Source organism: Nannospalax galili, unplaced genomic scaffold (assembly GCF_000622305.1).
Source record: "Nannospalax galili isolate Female #2095 unplaced genomic scaffold, S.galili_v1.0 scaffold1939, whole genome shotgun sequence".
In the NCBI taxonomy this organism is placed as follows: domain Eukaryota; kingdom Metazoa; phylum Chordata; class Mammalia; order Rodentia; family Spalacidae; genus Nannospalax; species Nannospalax galili.
The window spans coordinates 1-26,702 of NW_008342008.1; the positions used below are offsets into that span (position 1 = coordinate 1).

The window sequence follows — 26,702 nt, forward strand, 5'->3', positions numbered from 1 at the left end:
AAGGCGCTGGAGCTGGGTAATGCTCGAGGCAGTGGCGCGGGAGGGTGCGGGCCCCGCGGGAGGGTGCGGGACCTAAGGGTGTCTGTGCGGCTGCAGTGAAGCAGGAGGGGCTGCGCTTTCTGGAGCAAGAGCTGGAGACCATCATCATCCCAGATCTGCAGGGCCGAAAGGGCCACTTCTCCTACAACATCTCGGAGTAAGTAGGGCGCGGGGGCGGGGGCCACGGCGTGGGGGCGGGGCTTCAAAGGCGGTCGTTCCTAGTGCTTGGAGGCGGGGCTGACGAAATGCGTCCTTGATCCCAGGAGAGGCCAAGGTCGAGCTGATGTTGCCTGGTCTGAGATGGGCTAAAAAGGTAAAGGCGTAGCCAGCCCACACTGGCGAGACTAAGAAGGTGTGTGTTACCCAGAAGTAGGCGAGCCCAAGGAAAAGGAACTCGGACCAGTAGAATGGAAGCCTGGTCCAAAGAACCTCCAAAAAGATGCAGTGGAAGGATTTACCAATAGATGAGGGTAGAGAGTCTAGGCCTGCAGTGAAGTTAATGGATGGGTTATGGGACTAAAGGTGCATCCTTGTGGCAAAGGATGGGCGAATTGGGTTAAATGGTGAGTTTCAGTAATGAAGACAAAGTGAACAGACTGTTTAAAAGACCAGGTCGGGCCAGGCGTGTTGATACACGCCTTTAATCCCAGCACTTGGGAGGCAGAGGCAGCAGATCTCTGTGAGTTCAAGGCCAGCCCGGTCTACATAGTGAGGTCTAGGACAGCTGGGGCTACAGGGAGACCCTGTCTCAAAACGACCAAAAAAAAAAAGAAAAACCAGGTCGAAAGCTGAGCATGGTGGCACAGGCCTGTAATCCAGACATTCAGAGGGCTGGGGAAGGATCACAAGATCAAGGGCAACTTGGGCTACACTGAGAACTTGGACTACATTGAGACCTTGTGCCCTCTTCCCCCCAAAAATCAGGTTGGAAATCCCACTGTGTGGGAGAGAACAAGGTACAAGCATAGTTATTTGTGGGTTTTCTTTTCTTTTTCTTTCTTTTCATGCTCTTTTCTTTTGGCACAGAGTACCATGTAGCCCAGGCTGGTCTCAAACTCAAACTCAGTATGTAGCTGAAGATAGCCTTGAATTCTGATCCTCCTGTCTCCATGTAGAATGGGCATCGTATGACCGCTTAGGTTTATGTAGCTCTAGGCTTTGAATCCAGGGCACCATGCAAGCCAGGCAAAGACTCCACTAACTAAGCTACATCTCCAGCTGTTTCTTTTCTTTTTTAAAAAAAAAATTATATGTATGTTATACCTGCATGTATGTATGTGCACCACCTACATACAGTGCCTGTGGAGGCCAGAAGAGGGCACTGGAGCCCTTAGAACTGGAGTTACAGTTGGTTGTGCTCTGCCTTGTGGGTGCTGGAAACTGAACTTGGGTCCTCACAAGTCAGCAAATGCTCTTAACCACTAAGCCATCTTTCCAGCCTCACCCACCCTCTTTTTTTTTGAGACAGGATCTCCCTGGAGCCCTAGCTGGCATGGAACTCACTATTGTAGAACAGGTCAGACTCAATCTCACAGAGATCCAGCTGCCTGTGCCCCCGGAGTGCTGGGATTAAAGGCATGTACCACCATGCCTGCCTCCCCCCAACTTTGAAGAAAACAAACAAAATTCTTGTATGGAAATACACACACATGTAATGTCCAGCAAAAAGTTCTGTTTTGTCATTTCAACATCATCCTCTTCTTCAATGCCTCTGATATAATGGACCTTATTACATCTCACTGGGGCTGGAGAGATGGCTCAGTGGTTAAGAGCACTGACTGAACCCAGAGGACCCGGGTTCCATTCCTAGCACCCACATGGAGGCTAACCACCCTCCAGAACTCCAGTTCCAGGGACTCTGACACCTTCTTTTGACCTCCTTGGGCACTGTAGGACACGGGTGCACTTACACACATGCAGGCAATACACTCATACACATAAAATTAAAATATTAAAAAAGGATAAAACTTCACCTCACTGGGTGGTACACAAAGCTATCGCAGGCCCAGAACAGGTGAGTGTCAAGAGAATCATTATTGTTTTTTGAGAACTTCTTGCTCTGTAGCCCAAGCTGGCCTCAAGGCATTCCTCCCTCATCTGCCTGCTGAATGCTTGGGATTACAGGTGTGAGCCATTGTGCCCTAAGCAGCAAGAATTTTAAGTGGTGGGGTGATGAGATTGCCAGGTGAGGGGGCCTGTAATCCCAGCTACTCAGGAGACTTGGGCAGGAGGATTGCCTTGGCTCACAAACTCAAGGTCAATCTGGACAAAAAATGGAGACCCTCATTTTAAAGAAAAAAAAAAAAGAATGAAGGTCACTTTTAACCCCTGGGTGTACAGGAGCTGATCCCTGAGTTACCAAATACAGGTCAGACTCTTGAGGGACAATGGAAAAATCCATTCCACCCACCCAGCTTCCCCTGGCTGAGACTAGAAGAGGAGGAAATGAATTTCCTGTGAAGGGGTGGGTCCTCTTCTCTTTGCTTGGGACCTGAACTGGTGCCTGCTTTCCACAGCGTGAAGGTCACTGAGCTGCAGTTGATATCCTCAGAGCTCCATTTCCAGCCAGAGCAAGAGCTGATATTGCACATCTCCAATGCTTCCTTGGGGCTGCGCTTCCGAAGACAGCTTCTCTACTGGTTCTTGTGAGGACCCTGTTCTCTCAGGGGTGGGGGGTCTGGACTGGTGGCCAGCGCCACTTAGCCTTCTTAAGTTTCAGTTTCTCCATTTGAGAGGAGAGTTTGGTAGATGCCTGGCAGACAAGCAGAGTGCAGTCTGGTGAGGAGGTATCAGGAGGCTCCATCCCTAGCTGAGGAGTTATTGGCAGTTAATGGCTGTGATGGGAAGGGGCGTCATTTTTATGAAGTGGTGTAACCACTGAGTAAGTTGTCTATGCTCCAGTCAGTAACCACGCCCATGCTCATGCAAGCAACCCTAATTAAACTCAGTGATTTAAATTAATTAATTAAAAAAAGAAGCCGAGGGCCGGATGTGGTGGCGCACGCCTTTATCCCAGCACTCAGGAGGCAGAGGCAGGTGGATCTCTGTGAGTTCAGGGCCAGCCTGGTCTACATAGAAGTTCCAGGACAGCTGGAGCTACAGGGAGACTCTGTCTCAAAAAGACAAAAAAAAAAAAAACCCAAAATGACATCTACAAGGTGTTCTGGCCCATGCCTTTAATGCCAGCTCTTCAGAGGCAGAGGCAAGTGGAGCTCTGTGAGTTCCAGGCTACCCTGATCTATGTAGTGAGGCCCCATCTCAAAACAAAAACCAAACAAACAAAAGGCACGAAAGTAAGAGAGGGTCTTGTTGAAAAGAACAAGGGGTTCAGGGGTGGAGAGGAGGACAGAGGGCAGTGGGGGTAAATCCTGCAAATGCATTCTATACATGTATAACAAAAGAGGTTGTCATGATGTATGGATAAGGAGAGGGTCAGTGACTCCTCCATTAAGCTCCCATTGGGGTGAACATGAACCCCCTTTGGCAGCTATGATGGGAGCTACATCAATGCCTCGGCCGAGGGTGTGTCCATCCGCATAGGTCTGCAGCTCTCCCGGGATCCCACTGGTCGGATTAAAGTGTCCAATGTCTCCTGTGAGGCTTCTGTCTCTAGAATGGATATGGCCTTCGGAGGAACCTTCAAGTAAGTTCCAGCCCTGGCACACCCCCTTTGAGCCCCGAAGCCCAGTTTCCTAGTGTGATGGAAAGTGCAAAGCCTGGGAGTACTGATGAGTCCAAACCCCAGCTCGACACTTCCTGGCTTTGTGAACTTTGACAAGTCACTGCAGTTCAGTGCCTCAATTTCCTCTTTTACAAAGTGGAACTAAAAATCACGAACGTATTTCGTGATGCTCGTGAGGATCCTGCTGATAGATGCAGAGTATATAGAATAATACCTGGCAGGTGGTAAATGTCTCAGTGCCAGTCACATAGATAAAATAATTGTTAGGAGCCGGGCGACGTAACACACACCTTTAATCTTAGCACTTGGGAGGCAGAGGCAGGCTGTAAGATTGAGGCTAGCCTGGTCTACATAGTGAGTTCCAGGCCAGCTGGGGCTACAGAGAGACCCTGTCTCAACCCCTTTTCCCCCAAAAAAGAATAATTGTTAGGGTTAGTATGCCCAGGGATGCAGCTCAGTGGTACAGCACTTGTCTAGCATGCATAAGGCCCTGGGTTCAAAACCAAGTACTTGAATTAAAAATTAAACTGGAGCTGAAGAGATGATTCATTGGTTAAGAACACATACTGCTCTTGAAGGGGTCTGGGGGTCCTCAGCAACCTTTGAGCAGCTCACAAGCACCTGTAACTCCAGCTTCAAGGGATCCAATGCCCTCTTCTGGACACCTGCACATACAGGCACACAGACACACATATATACATAAATAATGAAAATAAATCTTTTTAAAATTTTTTTTATCATTTTTATTTTATGTGTATGAGTGTATTGCCTGCATATATGTGAGTGCACCCGGGAGTGCAATGCTGTGGAAGTCAGAAGAGGACTTCGGATTCCCCTGGAACTGGAGTTAAGGATAGTTCATAGCTGCCATGTGGGTGCTGGGAATCGAACCCGGGTCCTCTGCAAGAGCAGACAGTGCTCTTAACCCGCTGAGCCATCTCTCCAGCCCCTCAAATAAATCTTTTTTAAAACATGAAACTGGCCAGGCATGGTGATACATGCCTTTAATCCCAGCACTCAGGAGGCAGAGGCAGGTAGATCTCTGATAGTTTGAGGCCACCTACATAGTGAGAACCTGTCACAAAAAAAAACAAAAAATACAAACAAACAAAATGAAACTGACAGTATGCACAGTTGGGCATGCAGTAAATAAAATAAAAATAGCAATAAAAATAATGACATAGGTCTGGGTCCTGGAGACTTCTTGTTGGTTCTGTCAGGGAGAACATGGTAGATTTATCATCTTATGTTCACACATGGTCAGTTTTTACTTGTTCAATAAGAATAGTGTATGCCAAGCCCTAAGGACTTAGAAAGTAGTTTAGAGCCTAGCTAGAGAGACTGAAACATTGGTTATGAGAATTTTGGAAGAGGGGCCAAGAAAATCTTGGCGGGGAGGAGGAGCAGTTGATGGAGGGTGATCAGAGAAGACTGCCTGGAAGAGGAGGCATCTGAGTTCAGTTAGGAGGACAGAGGCAGGAAACTTGGGACGGCATTAGGAAGTGTACAGACTGGATATGGGGAATTCTGAGCAGTTGTGAGGAGCTATGGAGGGATTCTCTGGCTGGCGGGGGCAGGTAGAAGAGGTAATCTTGAGAATCTGGCTGAAGAGGCACTGGGGCTTGGATCTTAGAGAATTGCTCAGAGTTGCTGGCTGAAGCTGAGGTTTGGCATTTACTACACAATGCCATATTATGGCTTTACCCAAATAAAAACAGCCTGAACATCCATTTTAAGCCAAGAGTGGACCTGAACTACTGAGCATCTGTCCCTTCAGAATTCTCTCAACAATTTTCTTGTTTTCGATTTTCTGTTTGTTTGTTTGTTTTTAATCGAAACAGTCTGTCCAGCATGAAATGGGGAAGCAAAAGCAGAATTATCTTCTCAGAGAAGAATTTGCCCTTTCAGATTCCTACTGATGTAGAATAACACAAATAAACCACAAACAGACTATCAATTTGTTCCCATCTATTGCTTACAACACAAACAGGGATGTTCATCTCATTGTTTTCAATGAGATAAGCACTGCTTGCAAAGCTTTGATAAGTAAAATATACATACACACATTCATACATTAATTTGGGTCCAGGGCAAGGAAAGGTCATGAGGGATTAAGGTAGTATGCCCGGGTCACAAAAGGAGCATTCAACTCAGTGAGCTTGTCTATAGTAAAACAAGCTAAGATTAACTTTTTGGTTGCAAGGTTAAGTAAAAGTCATCTGTCCAGAACATGTCCATATTGTACAAGTCCTTCCCATACTGAGGAGTCCTTGGCACCACTGTTTCTTTGGGCATTGTCATTTCTCCTGGCTCTGGCTTAGGGCAGAGGGAGGGGCTGGGCTCACCCAGGCTCTCCTGTCCTTGCAGGAGGGTGTATGACTTCTTCTCCACATTCATCATCTCTGGGATGCGTTTCCTCCTCAATCAGCAGGTACGGGCAGTGAAAGGCCTGGGCAGCAGGGTGGAGGTGGCCTGGTTTTGAGAAGCCCCCTGACTCTGACCCCGTACCCCAGATCTGCCCAGTGCTCCACCATGCTGGAATGGTGCTACTCAACACCCTCCTGGACACAGTGCCTGGTGAGTCAATGCTGGTGAGTTTAGGCACCTTGCTGCAGGCCTGGAGTTGGAGCTAAGGAGGGAGGAAGCCAGGTAGCAGATGTCATGCAGGATCTCAGAACAGGTCCCTTCAAAGTCCAGCTATGGGGCAGTCCTGGCTTCAAATGTGTCACTAGCATGCTGTGTAACCTAGTACAAACTTCCCTCTGAGCCTCAGTTTCCTCACTGGCTGGTAACCACCCCCAGGGGTTGTCAAGGTCTCTAATCTGCTTACTAATCACTGGGGTCCCATTTGTCTTCAAATCATATGACAGTAAGTGCTCAGTTAACATGAACTCTTTTTTTTTTTCCTAAGCCATGGTGTCTGTCCACTGTGGGTCAGAGACCTTGTCCTATCAGGTCTAACACACAGGGTGTGAAAAAGGAGGAGACAAGGGAAACCAAGAAATGAAATACCTCCTTTGCCAGCTTAACATTTTTTTAAATGGGGAGCTAGAGAGATGGTTCAGTGGTTAAGAGCACTGACTGCTCTTGCAGAGGACCCAGGTTCAATTCCCAGCACTCACATGGTGGCTAACAACTATCCATAACTTCAATTCCAGGGGATCTGATGCCCTCTTCTGACTTCTGTAGGCATTGCACAACATGGGTGTACTTACACACATGCAGGCAATACACTCATACATGCAAAAATAAAAATAATAAAACATTTTTAAAAATGTATTATTAATTATTGGGGGCTGGAGAGATGGTTCAGTGGTTAAGAACACTGGTTGTTCTTGCAGAAGACCGAGGTTCGAATCCCAGCACCCACATGGCAGCTAATAACTGTCCGTAACTCCAGTCCCAGGGGATCTGACAGCCTCTTCAGACCTCCGCGGGCATTGCACGGAATGGATGCACTTACCTACATGCAGGCAATATATGCACACACATAAAAAAATAAAAAATAAATTAAAAATTTAAAAACATTATTATTGTGTCTATATGAGCACACATGGTATCACGTGTGTGTTTGGGTACCCATACCCTGGCATGTATGTGGAGGTCAGGCAATGACACTGTGGCGTTGGTTGTCTCCGTCCACCTTTATGTGGGCTCTGGGGATTGAACTCAGGTCTCTAGGCTTTCAAGGCAAGTGCCTTTACCTGATAAACAATTTCACTGGCCTCCTTTGCCGTTTTCCTTGGCAATTTGATGAAACTCTTTTAGTAGTCGTTGTAGTGGTAGGAGTGATCAACAACTGCTTTGTTACTGAACACTTAATACACACCAGGCACTAAGTGGTTTCCACTTAAAACCAATTTGATCCTTCTAAGAACCCTGGGAGGGGAGTGTCACTAGCCAGCTTGGAGTGACTTGGGCCCCTCCCTGCAGTACGCAGTTCTGTGGATGAGCTTGGTTGGCATTGACTACTCCCTCCTGAAGGATCCTGTGGTCTCCAATGGCAATCTAAACATGGAATTCCGGGTGAGCTGCCTGGGCTGGTGTGCCTTAACCTCTGGCTGCCTACCCGGCTTTCTTCCTCCTCTATGTGGTTGAGCAGGGCTCTGCAGATGCCTCTCATTACTGAGGATACTCTGGCTTCCTGCTGCTTCAGTCTTAGGTTAAACCCCCTGCAATCCCTTTCTAACTGCCCCGACTTTCTAATCGCATTTGGTTTCTCTGCAGCTCCTCCTTGCTCAGCTGTGCCCTGAAGGATCCTCACCTGAGGGCTTTTGCTCATGTACTGCCTATCCCCTGCCTCTCCTAGCCCTGCCAACCAAGCGCTAACATTTACACAGTCATCTTTTGATTTCTGAGGGGGCTTGGGTGCAAGGCCCTCCATAGCTGCATCTGAGGATGTTCAAGTTCATTATATAAAATGATGTCTCATTTGTATATAACTTACAAACATCCTCCTATAGTGTGTGTGTGTGTGTGTGTCTGTGTGTGTGTGTGTCTGTGTGTCTGTGTGGTGTGCTGGGATAGAACCCAGGACCTTCTACATGCTTGACAAGTACGCTATCACTGAACCACACACATAGCTCTTGGCCCTTTGAGGTGAGGTCTCACTCTGTAGCTCAGGCTGGCCTTGAATTTGCTATGTAGACCAGGCTGGCCTCAAACTCACAAAGATTTGCCTGCTTCTGCCTGTGGAGTGCTGGGATTAAAGGCATGCACCACCACATCCAGCTTAATTATATTATTGCATGTGTGTATGGCATGAGTGTTTATGAGTGTAGGTGGCACATGTATAGCGGTTGGAGGACAACTTTCAGGAGTTGGTGTTCTCTTTCCACCAGGGATTCCCTTCCAGGGATTGACCTGAGGTGTCAGGCTTGCCTGACAGGGGCTTTCACCTGCTGAGCCATCTTGCTGGCCCCACAATATTACTTATTTTTATACTTTATGTTTATTTTTCGGGTATGTATATGGATGTATGTGTGTCATGATGAGCATATGGTGTTCAAAGGACAATTTGTGGATGTCATTTCTCGCCTTTCAGCATGTGGGTTCTAGGGATCAAACTCAGGTCATCGGCCTTGGCACAAGCTCCCTTACGTGCTGAGCCATCTCACCAGACTGACAATGTTGTTTCTAAAACAATTTTCTTTATTTTAATGTGTATGGATGGTTTGCGTACATGTGCATAAGTGTACTCATGCATGCAATGCCCATGGAGGACAGAAGAAGGCGTTGGATCCCCTGGAACTGGAGATATAGACAGTAATGGGTGCTGGGAACTGAACCTGGGACCTCAACAAGAGCAGCCAGTGCTCTTAACCACTGAGTCATCCCTTTCCAGCCCCAATAATGTTTGTTAATCACAGTTGAATCTGTGTATATGAAATGCCAATTGTATTCTTTTTTTCTTTTTTTAAATTTTATTATTTTATTTTTTTTGGTCTTTTTGAGACAGGGTCTCCCTGTAGCCCCAGCTGTCCTGGAAATCACTATGTAGACCAGGCTGGCCTTGAACTCACAGAGATCCACCTGCCTCTGCCTGCCTAGTGCTGGGATTAAAGGCATGTGCCACCACACCCAGCTAGAAAAAAGTATTTTAGGGGCTGGAGAGATGGCTCAGCAGTTAAGAGCACTGGCTGCTTTTGCAGAAGACCCGGGTTTGATTCCCAGAAACCACATAGTGGTTAACAGTCCATAACTTCAGTTCCAGGGGATCTGGCATCCTTTTCTGTCCTCTGTGAATATTGTACACATGGGTGCACTTACATAAACGCACACACAAAACATTCATACACGTAAAATAAAAAAAGAAGTATTTTGGCCGGATGTGGTGGCACACGCCTTTAATCCCAGCACTCAGGAGGCAGAGGCTGGCGGATCTCTGAGTTCCAGGACAGCTTGGTCTACATAGTGAGTTCCAGGACAGCTGGGGTTACAGGGAGACCCTGACTCGAGAAGACAAAAAAAAGGAAGTATTTTATTATAGGGAGCTTAAGATAAAGAGAGAAGGCAGACTCTTCTATAGCAGCAGGATGGGTCCCAGGAAATAGGGTACCACTGAGCCACTTAGTCTGGGGCTTTTTCTAAGGCTTATGGCCTTTTTCTAAGGCTAAGGGCTGGGTTAAAGCATGAGGAGGGGAATGAGCTGGTCAGTCCAGTTGGCCCACCCACAAGGTGTCCAGGTGCCTCCTCATTTTCACTCAACACCTGCACATATAGCTTCTAGGCAAGGGTAAAGAACCAGGAAGCAGGAACCAGAAGGCTCATCTAGCATTCCTGGCCTCCAGCAAGAACATTCTCAGAAGAGATGCTTTGCCCCACCCAGCCAGTTTCTGTCAACTGTTCTCATCATCCCCTCCTCCCCAAAGAGTGAACCCTAACTGCTGCCATTAGGGAATTTGGGCAACTGTCAATCTGACTTCTCTGAGCTAAACGGGTTGTCAGGTGTGGCAGTTGGGGTTCCCCTCCAGTGGGCATGCATTGGAAGTTCCACTTGTGTAACAGCCAGGTGTAGTGAGGAACCCTTAACCGGTGACAGGATAGGAAGGTGAAGGGGGAACGGCAAAGTCAGGGAGAAGGGAAAACCAAGCGCTGGGAACAGAGGAAATGCTTCCACTGCTTCCATCCCATGGGAGCAGCATGAGTTTATCCAAAAGTTTGCATTACTAGCTCTAGCAAAGAGCCAGAGCAAGCCAGAAAGGACATTTTCAAACTCTTTAGAATCCCTCTACAGGCTTGGAAGAGCATCCGTCATCCCTGTCTGGCTTATCAGACTCTTCATTTTCTTTTTCTCTGGCCTCCAAGGCTTGACCTGAGAGTGACACACCAGGATCTGTTTTGCAGGGTGTGATAGCTATTGGAGTGTCTACAATCAGCAGTGCAGGGCCCCTCCTAGGTGGGTTTCCCCTTCAATTCCTGCTCAGGAACCATGATGGTGCAGGAGTACTGGCATGTCTTTGAGTTCCATAGAGGCCTTTTCTCTCACTGGGGTGGGCTTAGGTTGTGGGACTCGGGTCCCGGGAAACTCAACAGCTATCAAAACCACCCTGAGACAGTTGCTTTTGAGCTCTGGTCTCTCCATTTGAAGAATAAAAATTCATGGACTGGCCCGGTGTGGTGGTGAATCCCTTTAATGGGCAGGCGGATCTCTTTGAGTTCAAGGCCAGTTTGGTCTACAAAGTGAGTTCCAGGCCAGCTAGGGCTACAGGGAGACCCTGTGGGAAACTCAACAGCTATCAAAACCACCCTGAGACAGTTGCTTTTGAGCTCTGGTCTCTCCATTTGAAGAATAAAAATTCATGGACTGGCCCGGTGTGGTGGTGAATCCCTTTAATGGGCAGGCGGATCTCTTTGAGTTCAAGGCCAGTTTGGTCTACAAAGTGAGTTCCAGGCCAGCTAGGGCTACAGGGAGACCCTGTCTCAAAAAGACGAAAAAACAGGTCATCAGGCCTGTGCTGCAAGTGCTTCGGATTTCTGTGTTTGTGGCCAACCCGAGAGAGAGAGAGAGAGAGAGAGAGAGAGAGAGAGAGAGAATCCTGTAGAGCAGGACTCAGTACTCAGCACACAGGTGCCCCAACTGTGTTTAAGGATGAGGCAAAGACTTGGTCATAGAAGTGATGTCTCTTGCCTGAGAGCTGGTATGTGGCTACTTTTGCTTCTCCCAGTGCTGGGTAGCAAAGTATGGAGCTTGAATGTCTGAAGTTAAAATCCTGACCCTGCCAAGGACCTCAGGCAGTGTCTTCACCTGTCTGCTGGTTTCCTGATATGTAAGTGGAAATAACAGAGTAAGAACACACACCTCAGCCAGGCATGGTGGCACACACTTGTAGTCAGTCTCAGCACTCAGGAGGCAGAGGCAAGGCAGATCTCATGTGAGTTCAAGGCCAGCCTGGTCTACATAGTGAGTTCCAGGACAGCTGTGGGGCTACAGGGAGACCCTGTCTCAAAAAGACCAAAAAAGAAAATACACCTCACAGGGTTCTGACATGAGCCAAAGGAACTGATTTATTCAAGGAACTGAGAGAATCCCTCATGGTGGCTCATCCCTATAATCCCATCATGCAAGAGGCTGAGGCAGGATTGTCATGAATTTGAGACCAGGGATGGGAGAAGGTTGAAAGTCTACCTAGCCCCAAATGGCCATTATGAATATGTAAAAACAGTGGCTGTGATCACTGCTGCCCAGTGTTCAAGGCCACTCCGACTCCTCTTTTCCTGGTCCTCCCACCACACTCCTGATGCCCTCATTTCCTTGTATGTCTTTTGAGAGATGAGTCTGTGAACCTCACCAGAGCAGCCATGGGGTCCAGTTCCCATGGTCCCTGACTGCACCTACCACAGCCCACAGCGTCAGGAGACAGTGCAGTCTGCCTTGACTCTGACATTGGGTTCCCAATCTCAGGGAGCATTCTACCCGCTGGGCGAGGGGAACTGGAGTCTCCTCAACAGGGCAGTGGAGCCCCAGCTGCAGGAGGAGGAGCGGATGGTGTATGTGGGCTTCTCTGAGTTCTTCTTTGACTCTGCCATGGAGAGCTATTTCCGGGCCGGGGCCCTGCAGCTGACGCTGGTGGGGGACAAGGTATGCCAGGCCTGGTCTGAGGGTAGGGAAGAGGGTCCCATGATGGAGTTTCCAACACCCCTGTCTTACTCCCAGTTACCCTGTTCAGGTGCCACAGGATCTGGACATGCTGTTGAGGGCCATCTACTTTGGGAGCATCATTCTCCTGGTGAGTATTGGCTAGAGGTGGGGTTGTGGCCAGGGCTGGGGGTCACCCCACCTACACAACAGTGAGGCAATAGGTGGCGGTCTCTTGTGGCCATCGAGGAGACAGAAGGCTGGCCTCTTGTCTATGCCAAGTTTCTTTACCTTGCCAAGGCTATTTCCCACTCTGTGAAGGAGGATTGCCTCTTCCTGCCCTGTCTCCTTCACAGAGCAGCCATGAGGTTGGGAGAGATTCCAAGCCTTCCAAGTATAGGGGCCTTTGGAATGATTAGTATACTTTTACTTATCTTTATTTAATGGGAGAGGAAAGAAGGAATAAAGCATTTAAAAACAGGAGACGAGGGACATAGCTTAGTTGGTAGAGTACTTGCTTACTACATATGGAGCTCTGGGTTTCATTCCCAGGACTGTGGGAATGTGACTCAGACCAATAATGCAATACTTGGTTGGGAGAATCAGGAGAATCAAGAATTCATGGACATCCTCAGCTACATAGACAATTTGAGGCCAGCCTGGGAAACATGAGATCCTGCCTCAAAAAAATAAATGTTTTTGCATATGTCTATGTGTATGGTATACATGTGCTTGCATGTATGTGCAGGTGCATTGCACATGTGTGTGTATACATATGGATTCCTGAGGTTGATGGCACGTGACTTTCTCAGTCACTCTCCCTTGCATATTGAGGCACGGTCTCTTGCTGAACCTGGAGCAGGTGAGTCAGCTTGCTCCAGGGATTCCCTGGCTCTGTCCCCTGTGAGCTGGAGTTCACCATTGGAGAGTGAAGAGCAGAAAATGTCCTGAAGCCTCAGAAATACTTAACTCAGAAACAAAATAAAATAGATGAGCTAAATGTCGTTGTAAAATCAAGATTTTTTTTTTTTTTTGGTCTTTTTGAGAAAGGGTCTCCCTATAGCCCCAGATGGCCTGGAACTCACTGTGTGGACCAGGCTGGCTTCAAATTCACCGAGATCCATCTGCCTCTGCCTCCCCGAGTGCTGGGATTAAAGGCGTGTGCCATCATGCCCGGCTTGATTTAGTTATTTTTATTTTATGTATATGAGTGGTTTTCCTGCATGTACACTGTGTGTGCAATGCCCATAAAGGCTAGAAGAGGGGGTCAGGTTGGCTCACCTGGAACTGGAGTTACAGGTGGTTGTTAGCCACCATGAGGGTGCTGGGAACTGAACTCTGCTCTGGTCCTCTGCAGGAGCAGTCAGTGCTCTTAACCACTGAGCAATCTCTCCAGCTTATGATGTTTAAAAAGCAAGGCTGGAGGTATGGCTTAGTGGTAGACTACTTGCCTAAAGACTCTGGGCTCAATCCCCACGCCACAAAAACTTTATATATACTAAGCCAGGGCGTGGTAGCACATGTCTTTAATCCCAGCACACGGAAGCAGAGGCAGGAAGATCTCTGTGAGTTTGAGGCCAGCCTGGTCTACATAGTTATTTCTAGGCCAGCCAGGGCTACACAGTCAGACACTGTCTCAAAACAAAACAGCAACAAACCCTGAAAACAAAACAAAAAGAATGTGTTCTTGGTTCAGTTTTGTAAGTGACAGGGATTTGAACCTCTGACTGAGGGTCACACTGGCCTCCTCTACATTATACAGCCTCATAAAGTTGTCAGAGTTTTAAATGAAATGATGCATGTAATCAGACTAGCACCTGCTACAGAGTACGTGCTCAGTAAACACAGCTGCTGTTATTACAGCTCGAATCCTCGCTGCCAGCTTTATGGCTGAGCACTTAGAAGCATGGGCTCTGTTGCCAGGCTGCCTGCATTAGTCTCTTAGTTCGACAGCTGAGTAACTACATAACTTGGAGAAGTTAATTAATCTGTTTGCCCCAAGTTCCTAGGGAAGTGGCCTGGTCAGTAGAGTTGTCTACCTCAAAAGCATGAGGATCTGAGTTTGGATCCCCAGTGCCCACATAAAAAGCTGGGAACAGCAGTCGGGTAATGCCAACACCGGGGAGGGGAGTCATGGGCTCCCCGGGGCTTGCTGGCCGGCCAAACTAGCTGAATCAGTGAGCTCCAGGTTCGGTGAAAGAACCTGCCGTGAAAAAACAAAAGGTAGAAAGTGATGGAGGAAGACACACCTGATGGTGACATCCGGTGTACATGCTTCACACACACACACACAAGATAAGAATACCTGGCCAGTTATGGTGGTGCACACCTTTAATTCCAGCACTCAGGAGGCAGAAGCAAGCAGATCTCTGTAAATTCAAGGCCAGCCTGGTCTACATAGCGAGTTCCAGGACAGCTGGGGCTACAGGGAGACCCTGTCTCAAAAAGACCAAAAAAAGAAAGAAAGAAAAGAAAGAAAATGCCTGGCTCACTTAACTGTTCTGAGGCTTAAATGAGCTAATACATATGCAGTGTTCAGAATTAAGTTTAAGGGTGTTTGTTTTTGAGGTAGGGTCTCATGTAGCCCAGGCTTGCCTTGAATTTGCTGAGTAGCCAAAGCTGACTTTGAACTCCTGTTCCTCCTGCCTCCACATCCCAAATGCTGGGATTATTAGCTGTGGTACCACACCTGGCTCAGAATCATGCTTAGTGATGAGTAAACACGTGCATTAATAGGATTCTTATATGACCTGCAGAAGAAACACCTCAGCATCTCACAGAAGAGAGGGCAGGGGCTGGGGTATTAATGCAAAAAGGTTGTCTTTGGGGAGTCTCAATTGGGTCTGGATTGAACATTGAGGTGGAAGAAGGGGAGGAGCCAGGTACGGGATACATGTCTAGAATTCCAGCACTCAGAGGCTGAGCAGGAAGATCAGAGTCCAGGGATTCAAGACCAGCTTGACAACACAGCAAGAGCCCATTGCATAAGAGATTCTCCTTTGACCAATTCATGGGGCCTGGGTGCCAGTTGGAGGGTATGGGGAGCCACAGCAAGTCTCTACTTGCAATTCCTAGCCTCCAAGACTTGCTCTTCTCTTCCCCTTCCCCAGAACTCACCAGGTAACAGGTTGGGATTGTGACCTGTCTTCCTCACTCTGTCCCCAGAGCCCTACAGTGATTGACTCCCCACTGAAGCTGAAGCTGCAGGCCATGAGCCCTCCACGCTGCACCATCAAGCCCTCAGGCACCACCATCTCAGTCACTGCCAGCGTCACCATCACCTTGGCCCCACCCATGCTGCCTGAAATCCAATTGTCCAAGATGATCATGGTCTGGGCCCCAGAAAGGGGGTATCTGGGGGTCAGTGAGAAGTGGGCTGTGAGCTTTCTAGTTCATTATGTCTCTCTTGCACTTTCCTGTAGGAAGCCCGTCTTAGTGCCAAGATGACGTTCCGGGGCAAGGCACTGCGCACGAAGTTGGACCTCCGCAGGTAAGCACTTGCTAAGGATCCTGGGTGGGCCCTTAATGTCTCTGAACCTTAACGATAATCTCACAATAATCACACCTGCCTAACAGAAAAGTGGAGGTAGAATTGAGTCAATCCTGTAAGGCTCCAGCAAGCTGGGTTCTGTCTTTGTTGGTGCATACAAACCTGAACTCAGGATGGGGAGATGGCTCAGTTAAAGCACTTAATCTTGCAAGCATGGAGACCTGAGTTTGAATCCCTAGAAGCCATGGCAAAAGCTGGGCATGGCGGCACACATGGGGGGGAGGCATTACAGATGGATCCCTGGAAACTCGGGGGTCAGTAGCCTTGGCTACATGGTGAAGTTCCAGGCCAGTGTCTCAAACAAAAGGTGAAACTACCGAAGGACCAACACCCTGAAAGTTGTCCTCTGACCTCCACACACATGCTGTGTACACATGCACTCACTAGGAGGTTGAAGATGATCCTCCTGCCTCTACCTCCCAAACACTGGGATTACAAGTGTGCATCACCATGTTGGTTTACATGGTGCTGGGGATCGAACTCAGGGCCTCATACATGCTAGGCAACTAAGCTACATTCTCCAGCCCCAAAAGTATTTTCTTAAATCAACTCCTCATGTTCCCTACCATCTAGAAGTAGGCAAAATAGGTATTGTTAGAGAGAAGAAATTGGTTCAGTGAAGGCTAAATGCTATCCTACAGTCTCATAGCAAAGACGGTGAAAACTCTGGGGTTTGGGCAGCAACCTTAGTACAGTGTAGCTCCGAGACCTTGAGGCGAGTTATTTTATCTTTCTAAGGCTCATTTTTTGCCTGTGCTAAATACAAGTAAAAATAGCATCTATTTTCTAGGGCGTGGAGTGTCATAGCCACTGGCCACATGTGACTATCTGAATTTGTATTTATAATTTGTGCTTATAATTAAACAGCTCCTTGTTTGCACTAGGAAAGCACAGATACAGAACATTCTGCATAAAGCTGTACAGTGCTGTTCTGGGGATTAAATGAAATGGTGCAAGGAGGCAAGGGTTTTGTCTGTAGAGGCGGTCTTTAGTCCATGCGGCTGTGTGACTTCAGGCATGTAACTTCGCCTCTTCAGCCTCAGTTTCCTCATCAGTAACATCCAATTCCTGACAGCCCGATTCTTACCATTGTAAATGAGGACTCAGTCAATGGGTATTTCAAAATGTTTGAGCTTGCCCAGTGCACACCTGTAATTCTAGTACTTGGGAAGCCAAGGTAGGAAGATTGCAGTGAGTCTGAGGCCAGCCAGGGCCTCAGCAAGACCCTGTCTCAACAAAAGAAAGCAAAACCCAAATGCTGGGACGATAGCTTACTTGAGCATGTTCAAGGATGAGGACCTGAGTTTGATCCCTAGCACCCACCTAAAGAGCCAGGCTTGGAGGCACAGACTTGTAAGCCCAGTGCTGAATACGCAAGGGTTTCAGGGGCTCCCGGTCAGCCAGCCTAGCTTAACCTATGACTTCAGACCAATGAGAGACTGTCTCAAAACAACATGGTAGGCATCTTAGGAAAGACCTGAAGTTGATCTCTGGTCTCCACATTCACGTACACATATATGTATGCACACCTGTACACAAGTATACCCTCACCCAGGTACACACATGAACACATACACACCTGCACATATGTATGTTTTATATGGTGCTGGGGACAGAACTCAGGGCTTTGTACATACTAGGCAAGGGTTGCACTACTGAGTTATACCTCCAGATCAATATTTCAACACTTTAAAAGATTTATTTTTAGCCGGGCATGGTGGCGCTCGCCTTTAATCCCAGCACTTGGGAGGCAGAGGCAGGCAGATCTCTGAGTTCAAGGTCACCTGGTCTACATAGTGAGTTCCAGGACAGCTGGGGCTACTGTCTCAAAAAAAAAAAAAAATCAGTCTGGGAAGTTGAGAAAAATTTTTTAAAAAATAAATAGAAAATAGTATACTAACAACTAAAACAGTATAATTCTCAAACTAAAACTATGGGATTATATTTTAGTTCTTTGGAAGAGCAGCAAACTCTCTTCTGCTGAGCCATCTCATTTTTTTTTTTTGAAACAGGGTTTCCCTGTAGCCCCAGCTGGCCTGGATTCACTATGGAGACCAGGCTGGCCTCAGACTCAGAGATCCACATGCCTCTGCCTCCCAAGTGCTGGGATTAAAGGCGTGTGCCACCACGTCTGGCGCTGAGCCATCTCTTCATCACCACACCAAAAGATTATTTTACGTGTATGCATGTGTGCCTGAGTACATGTATATACCACATGTATGTGCAGGAGCCTGTGGAGGTCAGAAGGTGTCAGATCCCCTGGAACAGGAGCTATAGTTGTGAGCTGCCATGCGGTTGCTAGGAACTGAATCTGGATTTTCTGCAAGAGCAGCCAGGGCTCTTTACCGCCAAGCCATCTCTCCCACCCCCCCAACCCACCCTTATTTTTGAGACAGGGTCTCTGTGTGGTCCTGGCTGGCCTGAAATTTCCTATGTGGACCAGGCTGGCCATAAACTCAGAGATTTGCCTGCTTCTGCTTTACATGCCTCTCCCCCCTTTTTAAAAAAAAATTTATTATTTTTATGTGTATGCATGTATTGCCTGCATGTATGGGAAGTGCACCCGTGTTGTGCAATGCCCACGGAGGACAGAAGAGGCCATCAGATCCCCTAGAACTGGAGTTATGGACAGTTGCTAGCTACTATGTGGGTGCTGGAATTCGAACCCGGGTCTTCTGCAAGAACGTGTTCTTAACCTCTGAGCCTTCTCTCCAGCCTCCCTTTTTAAAAGAATTGTGTGTGTGTGTGTGTGCATGTGTGCATACACATGAAGGTCAGAGGACAATCTGTGGGAGTCTGTTTTCTCCTTCCTTTACCCACTAAGCCATTTTACTGGCCCTATTTTAGCTTTTTAAAATAAGCTTTAGTATCTGACAGGGAGCAAGCACTGTTCAGTTTTGCTAAATAAAACAAACCATACCTGAAGGCCTAGCAGCAGAGGTCTGGGAAAAAGTAGCAGGCTTGGGAAAGGAGTGCCTGGGAGGGAAGTAAGTCAATAGTGTGTGTGTGTGTGTGTGTGTGTGTGTGTGTGTGTGTGTACACACACCTAAGCACTAGCAGCTAGTGACCTGAAAAGATGCATAGGTGGGACCTGGGAGGTTGAAACTTGGGGCCTTCCTGGGGGTAGGCTCAAGAAGGGGGGTTGTTTCCAGGTCTCATGACCACAGGGCTTGTTTCCTTCCTACAGGTTCCATATCTACTCAAACCAGTCTGCGCTGGAGTCTTTGGCAGTGAGTTGGGAATGGTGGTGAGTGGGCTGGGGTTTTGGGGGTGCAGCTCAGGCAAGCCCACCTCCCACATGTTGTGTGCCCTTCTCCCCTCAGCTGATTCCGCTGCAGACCCCACTGAAGACCCTGCTGCAGATCGGGGTGATGCCCATGCTCAATGGTAGGGCTGGGGTGTGAGGAGGAAGTGGCCGAGGGCCGAGCTGGGGGCCCAGGCTGAGCCTGCATCTTCTACCCACAGAGCGGACCTGGCGAGGAGTACAGATCCCCCTACCTGAGGGAATCAACTTCGTGCATGAGGTGGTGACGAACCACGCAGTGAGTGGAGAGTGGAAGGGAGGGAGTAGACCAGGGCCTGCCCTCCCTACTACTCTGCAGTGCTGTGTACCAAACCCTAGGTTCTCCCTTTAAAAATGTTTGATTTGCTGGGCGTGGTGGTGCACGCCTTTAATCCCAGCACTTGGGAGGGAGAGGCAGGCAGATCTTTGTGAGTTCAAGGCCAGCCTGGTCTATATAGTGAGTTCCAGGACAGCTGGGGCTACAGAGACACCCAGTCTCAAAAAGACAAAAAAATTTTTTTTTTTTTTTTTTATTTAAGACAAGATCTCACTATTGTAGCCCTGGCTGGCCTGGAACTCACTTTCTAGACCAGGCTGGCCAGCAACTCACATAGACCCACTTATTTCTGCCTCCCAAATGCTGGGATTAAAATGTAGACCACCACGCCCAGCCCCTCTTCTTATCACTCTTATACTGGCTTCCACTGGCTCTTTCCCAGGAGTGCCTTGTCCTTGAACTGGTTCTCCAAAGTCACTGTAATGTACTCTGGTCTCAGTAACTGAATGAATGAATGAGAAAGATTCCCTCTCTCACTACCCAGGGCTACCTCACCATTGGGGCTGACCTCCACTTTGTCAAAAGGCTTCAAGAAGTGATTGACAAGAACCAGCCTGCCAACGCTGTGGACCCTAGGGACTCCAGGGCCCCACCACCCTCCACCGCAGTTGCCTGAGCCCTTCAGGCCCTCTGGAAGCTGGTATTCAGGAACTGAGCACTCAGAAGCCCTTTCCTCTCCCCATTCATAGCCTGTAGTCTCCCCAGAGCCACAGAGAATGCGGTCCGAAGCTACATCCAATTTATTTTCATAATCAGTCAATCTGTCAATTACAATCCTCTATCCTTCTCTTTAGGCTATCGTGAGAGCTCTGCTGGGGTCCTGGGATGGGGCCAATGTATGAAGAAGGGCGTTCTTTAAGCAGGGAGGGGCCAGGCTACCCCAGGACCTGTGGCAGGAATAAAGTGCTCACTTGTCCCTAGGCTGTCTGTGAAGCCCTGGGGCCCAGGCTGGGATGCTACAGGCTGTGGGAAGTAGGGGCAGTTCTAGAGCAGTACCTGCCCCACAGGGGCATTTACATAAGGGGGGATCACCCTCTAGCTAGAGAGGCTAGGAGGGGCTGGATCAGTAGGTACTGGGGACCGCCACAGGTCCCTTCAGGTATCAGTATGGCTCCTTGTTCAGGAAACGAGAGAACATGGTGAAGGCAGCTTGGGGCTTGTCAGTGGGGACCATGTGTCCGGCACCCTGGGGAGCAAAGCTTTATGAGATCCAGATCCCCAACTTTTACCACCCTTTACCCTTTGGCACTTCCTTCACCTCATTCCTCCCTCCCTCCTCCCCGAAGACTTGCCCTTACAGGTCAATGGTGACCCAGAGTAAAGGAATCAAAGATTAAGACAGGTAGGACCCAGCACATTTTTCCCTCATTAGGTCCAGGTCCTACCTTGATTGTGAGAAAGGCAATGTGGGAGAACTCCTTCACGAAGCCAGCGACCTGCTCTCCACTGTCCCCATAGTCCACTAGCCAGGGCCGACGCTGCACCTCCATCTGTCCCACCAGGGAAGACATCAGCTGGCAGCCCCCACCATCCCTGCTCATGGCTACCAGCAAGACCTCAGGACAGGGGAACTCTCCAGGTCTGCCCGCTGCAGACTAGAGCCACTCCTGGGACACTCCCTCCCTTGCACTCAGCCTGAACCCAGGGCCAGCAATTCCTGCCTTACCTTCTGGTTGAGGGAGTCCACAAACCACTCATCCCCCAAGAAATTGCAGGCCATGTCCACATCACCATTGTATAAGAGGATCTGGTATTTCTGGAGGAGGACAAGGGGAAAATGGAAGTCTGGGATGGGCCCAAGGCCCACCTTTGAGGAAATTCACAGGCCCAACTCCATAATATGAACCTGGAATTCTTGTGTTTTCTGACCACTGATGACTACATGTCTAGTAAACACCAGCCAAACACTTTTATTAAATATGGAGGAAGATATCATTATTACCATGACTCTCCCCTTTAAAATGAGACAGGGTCTCATTATGTAGCCCAGACTGGCTTAGAATTTAAGATCTTCTTCCTCAGCCTCCCCAGTACTGGGATTACATGTATGAGTCACCACACCTAGTTTATCCTCATTTTACAGATGGGGAAATGGCAGCTGATGACATTTAAGAAACTTTTCCAGAGCCGAGCATGGTGACACACACCTGTAATCCCAGTACTGGAGAGGCTGAGGCAGGATTGAAATGTTCACAGCCAGCCCTGGTTACAGTGTATGACTGTCTCAGAACAACAAAAACCAGCCACCAGTGCATGGTGGCGCAAGCTCCAAAGAGGCCCCAGCTTGATGCACTACTCCTAAGTCCACAGCTACTGCAAGATCCTAAGCTGAGGCTGGATCCCGCTGTGTTGTACCCCACGCACCTGTGAGTTGAGCAGCTTCAGGTACTGGGAGTTCATGCTTTGGTAGAGACGGCGGTACTGTAAGTTCACCAAGAAGCTGCCAGGAACAAGGGCACAAGACACAGGAAAAACAGGGAAGACCATCAACAGATCAGACGTGTCCTATTTCCAAACTCCAGCCTATACTGAGTTGGTCCATCTTCAGTATCATCTCTCTAGGGCTTACCTGAACAGGGGCTGGCATTCAGAGATTATCAAGCTAGCTACCCCTATTTAGAAATGTATAGGCACATCTCTTGACTGGGATGCAACTGGCATTTTGTGTGAAAGTAATCGCCGGAAACAACAGGGTGGAGCGTGGGTGGGCACTGACCAGTCGGGACAGACCTGACTAGGCTCTGTTGTGCTAGGTGTCACCCTTTTTACTTGTAGAGGTCATTGGAAGAAATGGGCAGCTGTGGATGAAGTGGCAGTTGGGAGTATCTACTGAATGTCAGAAAAGCAACTGATATTAACCAATGTGGCCACCAACAAATGAATTGGCTGTCAGTCAACCTGGGGTTCTGGGATGCTAAACACTATGCACAACTAATTTTGAACCTGAATGTCCACATTGCCCTTTTTGAGATGCTCTAGTTGCAGTCCCTGGGAACCTTACTGATGCCACCCCCTTGAACCATGCCACAAAAGCTCACTTGCACATGTCCCACTGGGGCAACTCCTTGGGGATGTGGAGGGCCTTCCGCACATATGGGTTGTTGAGGTAGGTAGAGGCGGCTGTGGTGTTGGTACAGGGGGGATCCAGGCGCACCTTGTCTCCAGAACGCAGCAGCAGTGCCTGGGGGGTGGGGCACGGACATAGGGTGAGGATTTCCACTTACCTACCTGCTTACCTATCCCTTGGGGAAGAAGCCCAGACCCTTGCATACCTGATGTGATGCCCGCTTGAGTGACAGGCGAGTGAAGATGTTGCCAAAATCCTGGACCACAATAGTATCCTTCTCATATCTGAAAGACAAGTGGGAGGATGGGTGCTGGGCTTTCAGGTGCGACTGGGATTGGTCCAAGGGATATACAGCAGCACCTACCTATAACTGCTGGGCACGCCACCAGCACAAGGGGCATAGAGGTTGTAAATGTTAAGGCCGGATTTGCCCACGATGCGAGATACTTCCAGGAGCTGTGACAACATACCACCATGCTTTGTAGATCCACTGCCCTCTGGGACCTCCCCCACTCCTATCCCAAGATATACTGCCCTCCTAATTCATTCCTGCCATCACTGTTCACCCTCTTTTTTCACAGGCAGGGAACCTGAGGCTCACTGGAAGGAAGCTTCCAGATATGAGTCTAATCCTAGCACCACCATTTCCTGTCCTGTGACTTCAGGCAAGTGTCCTCAACATTCTTGGCTTCAGTTTTCTCACTGAATTTCCCAGAGGTGACCACAGTGTTAAAAAGTCCAGGGTAAAGGGCTGGGCGAGGTGGTGCATGCTTTTAATCCCACCACTCGGGAGGCAGAGGCAGGTGGATCTCTGTGAGTTCGAGGCCAGCCTGGTCTACATAGTTCCAGGATGGCTGGGGCTACAGAGAGACCCTGTCTCAAAAAGACAAAAAACAAAAACCAAAAAAAGTCCAGGATAAAAAGGCAGCAGGATGCTGGGTGTGGTGGCGCATGCCTTTACTCCCAGCACTAAGGAGGCAGAGGCAGGCGGATCTCTCTGTGAGTTCAAGCCCAGCCTGGTCTATATAATTAGCTCCAGGCCAGCTGAGGCTCCAGGGAGACCTTGTCTCCAAAACAAACAATAACAACAAAAGGCAGTGGGGCCAGTTAGGGATGTAGTTTAGTTGGTAGCATGCTTGCCTTGCATGTATGAGGTCCTGAGTTCGATCCCCAGAATCATAAAAAAGGGAAGCAATGGGGCTGGAGAGAGAGGGAGCCTCCATGGAAAGGCTGTGGTCCACTTCTCAGGATTAGGGTGGGGGGGCCATAGAGTAGGGGTGGAGAGAACCTCACATTGTTTACGCATTCTGGGTCTTTGTTGTCATAGAAGTTACACTTGTTTTGAGAGCAGCAATGAGTCTGGAGCAAAGACCAGAGCCTGTAGGAGATCAGAGGGCAAGTGCTTAGGCTGGATATTGGCAGAAGTGCCAGTGTCTCCCTTCCTCCCTCCAACCCTCCACCAGACCACGACCTCAGGGCAGAGGAAAGGTAATACAGGTTGTGGAATGTAGGTGAACCAAACCTAGCTTGCTAAGAACCTGCTCCTCAGTCCAAATAGCCCTCCTTAATACATTTAAGAAATTCTTTTTGGCTAGGCGTGGTGGCACATGCCTTTAGTCCCAGCACTTGAGAGGCAGAAGGTGGATCTCTGTGAGTTCAAATCTAGCTTGGTCTCCATAGGAAGTTCTAGGCTAGCTGGGGCTACAGGGAGACCCTGTCTCAAAAAGACAGATTTTGCTATGTAGTCTGGGCTAGCCCTGAACTCACTATGTAGCCCAGGTTGGCCTCAAACTAATGATTCTTCCACTTCTGCCTCCTGAATGCAGGGATTACAAGGATGCACTGCCATGCTCAGCTTTCTTAGTTCTTTTAAATTCCAGTCTCTGTTCTTGGCCTTTAAGTGGCAAACCCTTCAGTCAACCCTAGTCCCCACCACTGCAGGAATGTCATGTGCCAGAGGACAGATCAATCTCATGACTTGCCCCACCTTAGAGATTGCCCAACTGTCCCTCTCCCATACCTGTTCCCCAGAAGGCCATGGTAGTAGGCAAAATAGACCAGCGAGTTGTCATTCTGCTCATAGGAGGCGAGTCCATTGCCCACAGCCAGCCCCTGTGAAACACCCAGGATGCTCAGCTCATCTGGAGGGTGAGGATGAGGGGGAGCCTCCCTTGACCTACGCCCAGACCTGTAATCTGGAGGCTGAAACCCAGAGTGGTTTGTAGGAGTGGGTGGGGAAAGTCACTCAATTTAAAGAACAGAACAGGTAGCTTGACAGGTGAGCTTTCTGTGGTAGGAGGTATGGAAGCAGAGGAGCCAGTAGCTACCCAGCAATCTCTGAAGGCTAAGGCTGATCTTGCCAATGCAAGGTTATGGCCCCAAGGTACCTCCCTTCCCTCTTGCAGCTGCCCTGCACCTGAAGGTTCATGCTGGGGTCCTGCATGACCAGCACAGCCAAGGTGGGGATGTAGATGCCAGCATAGCTCTCTCCTGTCAGGAAAAGTCTGTTGTCCTTGTACTCCGGAAAGAGGCGGAAGAAGTCTTTGAGGGCTTCAAAATTGTTCTGAGCCACCTGGGCATGGCAGGATGGAGGAAATCAAAAGGCTTGGCATATGAACTAGAAAGATCTTCAGAGACAAAGAGTTCAGCCCACTCTGTTTTGTGCAAGAGGAAGTGACTTGGTTATGATCACACCACAGATCACGTGACAGTGCCAAAAGTAGACTCTGAGGCCATGCTTTCTCTCCCCTCATCACACCATCCTTGGAGAAACAAGGAGGCTGTGGCAGGTTGGCAGGCATCGGGCTTACCTCAGTGTCATTGGTCACGTATGACTTGTCATCGGCATAGGAGAAGCCCACCCCAGCTGGGGACTCAATGTACAACATGTTGGCAATCTAGAGAAGAGGAAATGACCATTAGAGGGTTCCCCCTGACTATCAAAGTGCCCAGACACCCCTAAAGGACCCACAGGGGAAGCTGTACCAGGTTCCAAGAATACGGGTTGTACTCCAGGGTGACACCATCTGGCTGGATCTGGGTAGGAAAGAGATGGCTGTGTGAGTCCCAAGGGGTGAAGACAAAGGGCCACAGTGCTATAGGCCCTTTACATATAGTTTTAACCCCCTGAGAAGTACAGACATAGGCTAATAGTAAAAAAAAAAAAAAAAAAAAAAAAAAAAGGCTTGGCTGGATTGGCTGGACATGGTGGTACATGACTTAACAAATTTGGGGTGCTACAAGATCCTTCTCTCTCTCCCCTTCTTGCCTTTTCCTTGCCCCCTGCCCTCTCTCCTGAGTTACAGCAGGTGAGAGCAGCTGTCACTCACCAAGAAGGGGCCGTGCTCGGTGAGGAACCCATCCAGGGAGCTGCAGCCGGGACCTCCGTTGAGCCAAACAACCACCGGGCTGCTCTTCGGGTCTTTCTGCGACTCCACAAACCTAGGAAAGCCACAGAGCAGGATTGGTGCAAGTGAGGGGGACTCCCCTCCCGCCTGGGGTCGTAGGACTTCGACCCCGGCCCCCAGTGATCTAGCCCTCCTGGGGGGAGCGTGCAAGCTCTCCCTCGCAGGGATGCAGAGCGACTCACCAGTAGTGGAAGTGCTTGGAATCCGAGGCTCTGAGGTAGCCCGAGTACTGCTGGAAAGACGGCTGCTTGGCCAGCCCGGGGAGGCAGTCGATCTCGTCCTTGTCGGGGGCTGCCTTGCCTCGGGATGCCCAGGCCACGAGCAGCAGCAGCAGGAACAGCGGCGAGGGCAGCCGGGCTCGGGTCATCTGCGGGAGGAAGCGTTGTTGGCCTATGTTTACCAGCTTCTCGGTTCCTCGGCGCTTCGGTGCAGCCATCCCCCGGGCAGAGCAGGCACGCATCCCGGAGGGAAACCCCCACCTGGGTCCAGCTCCCGGCCGCCAAGCCGCCTCCGCTGCCCATCGGTCCCGGAGTCTCCTTACCTCTGCTTCCTAGCGTCCTTGCTCTCCAGGAAGCGCCGGTGGACTGAAGTCATGTGTATTCCGAGTCACGTGAGCTCTTGCGTCACGTGACAGTTTGCTCAAGTCCACTTTTTGGTGTCTGTGGGCCTGAGGACTGGGAGCGGTCAGTTACCGTGCCAAAGTCCACAGCCCCCGAGGGTTGTACGTGCCCGCGCCAGCGATCAGATGATCTTGGTGTT

At 49.2% G+C, this 26,702-nt stretch overlaps 2 protein-coding genes across 3 annotated transcripts; one reads left to right on the top strand and one right to left on the bottom strand.

Moving 5' to 3' along the window:
• Positions 1–3: 3 nt before the first annotated feature.
• On the top strand, positions 4–20,262 carry Pltp (phospholipid transfer protein; the record flags this gene model as incomplete). The annotated part of the gene is given in 16 exon segments (XM_017799269.2): positions 4–16; positions 97–196; positions 2,556–2,684; positions 3,527–3,682; positions 6,089–6,152; positions 6,235–6,298; positions 7,655–7,674; positions 7,676–7,747; positions 12,126–12,302; positions 12,391–12,450; positions 15,465–15,629; positions 15,722–15,789; positions 19,037–19,079; positions 19,173–19,236; positions 19,315–19,391; positions 19,954–20,262. Coding segments are annotated over 16 exon segments (1,404 nt in total), but the record flags the coding sequence as incomplete, so codon positions are not given.
• On the bottom strand, positions 20,195–26,621 carry Ctsa (cathepsin A). 2 transcript variants are annotated; one of them, XM_008837755.3, is made up of 15 exons: positions 26,485–26,621; positions 26,126–26,310; positions 25,866–25,977; positions 25,522–25,572; positions 25,347–25,433; positions 24,953–25,108; positions 24,557–24,648; positions 23,830–23,914; positions 22,901–22,992; positions 22,742–22,820; positions 22,508–22,650; positions 21,834–21,909; positions 21,136–21,225; positions 20,855–20,959; positions 20,195–20,655 (listed from the first exon to the last, which is right to left on the bottom strand). In XM_008837755.3, exons 2-15 carry the CDS (start codon positions 26,308–26,310, stop codon positions 20,572–20,574), a joined length of 1,437 nt encoding a protein of 478 aa, XP_008835977.1. In that variant the 5' UTR covers positions 26,485–26,621; the 3' UTR covers positions 20,195–20,571. The 2 variants fall into 2 exon arrangements, with proteins under 2 accessions (XP_008835977.1, XP_008835976.1); XM_008837754.3 differs by having other exon boundaries at positions 26,423–26,523.
• Between the last annotated feature and the right edge of the window lie 81 nt (positions 26,622–26,702).

What these genes read in the sequence shown, in the direction of transcription:
- Ctsa (XM_008837754.3), bottom strand. Translation starts at nt 26,464, where the DNA reads ATGGGCAGCGGAGGCGGCTTGGCGGCCGGGAGCTGGACCCAG. An exon ending in TCCAAGCACTTCCACTACTG is followed by an intron (nt 25,978 to 26,125) that starts GTGAGTCGCTCT and finishes TGGCTTTCCTAG; the next exon opens with GTTTGTGGAGTCGCAGAAAG. An exon ending in GGCGTGCCCAGCAGTTATAG is followed by an intron (nt 22,821 to 22,900) that starts GTAGGTGCTGCT and finishes CTTGTCTTTCAG; the next exon opens with ATATGAGAAGGATACTATTG.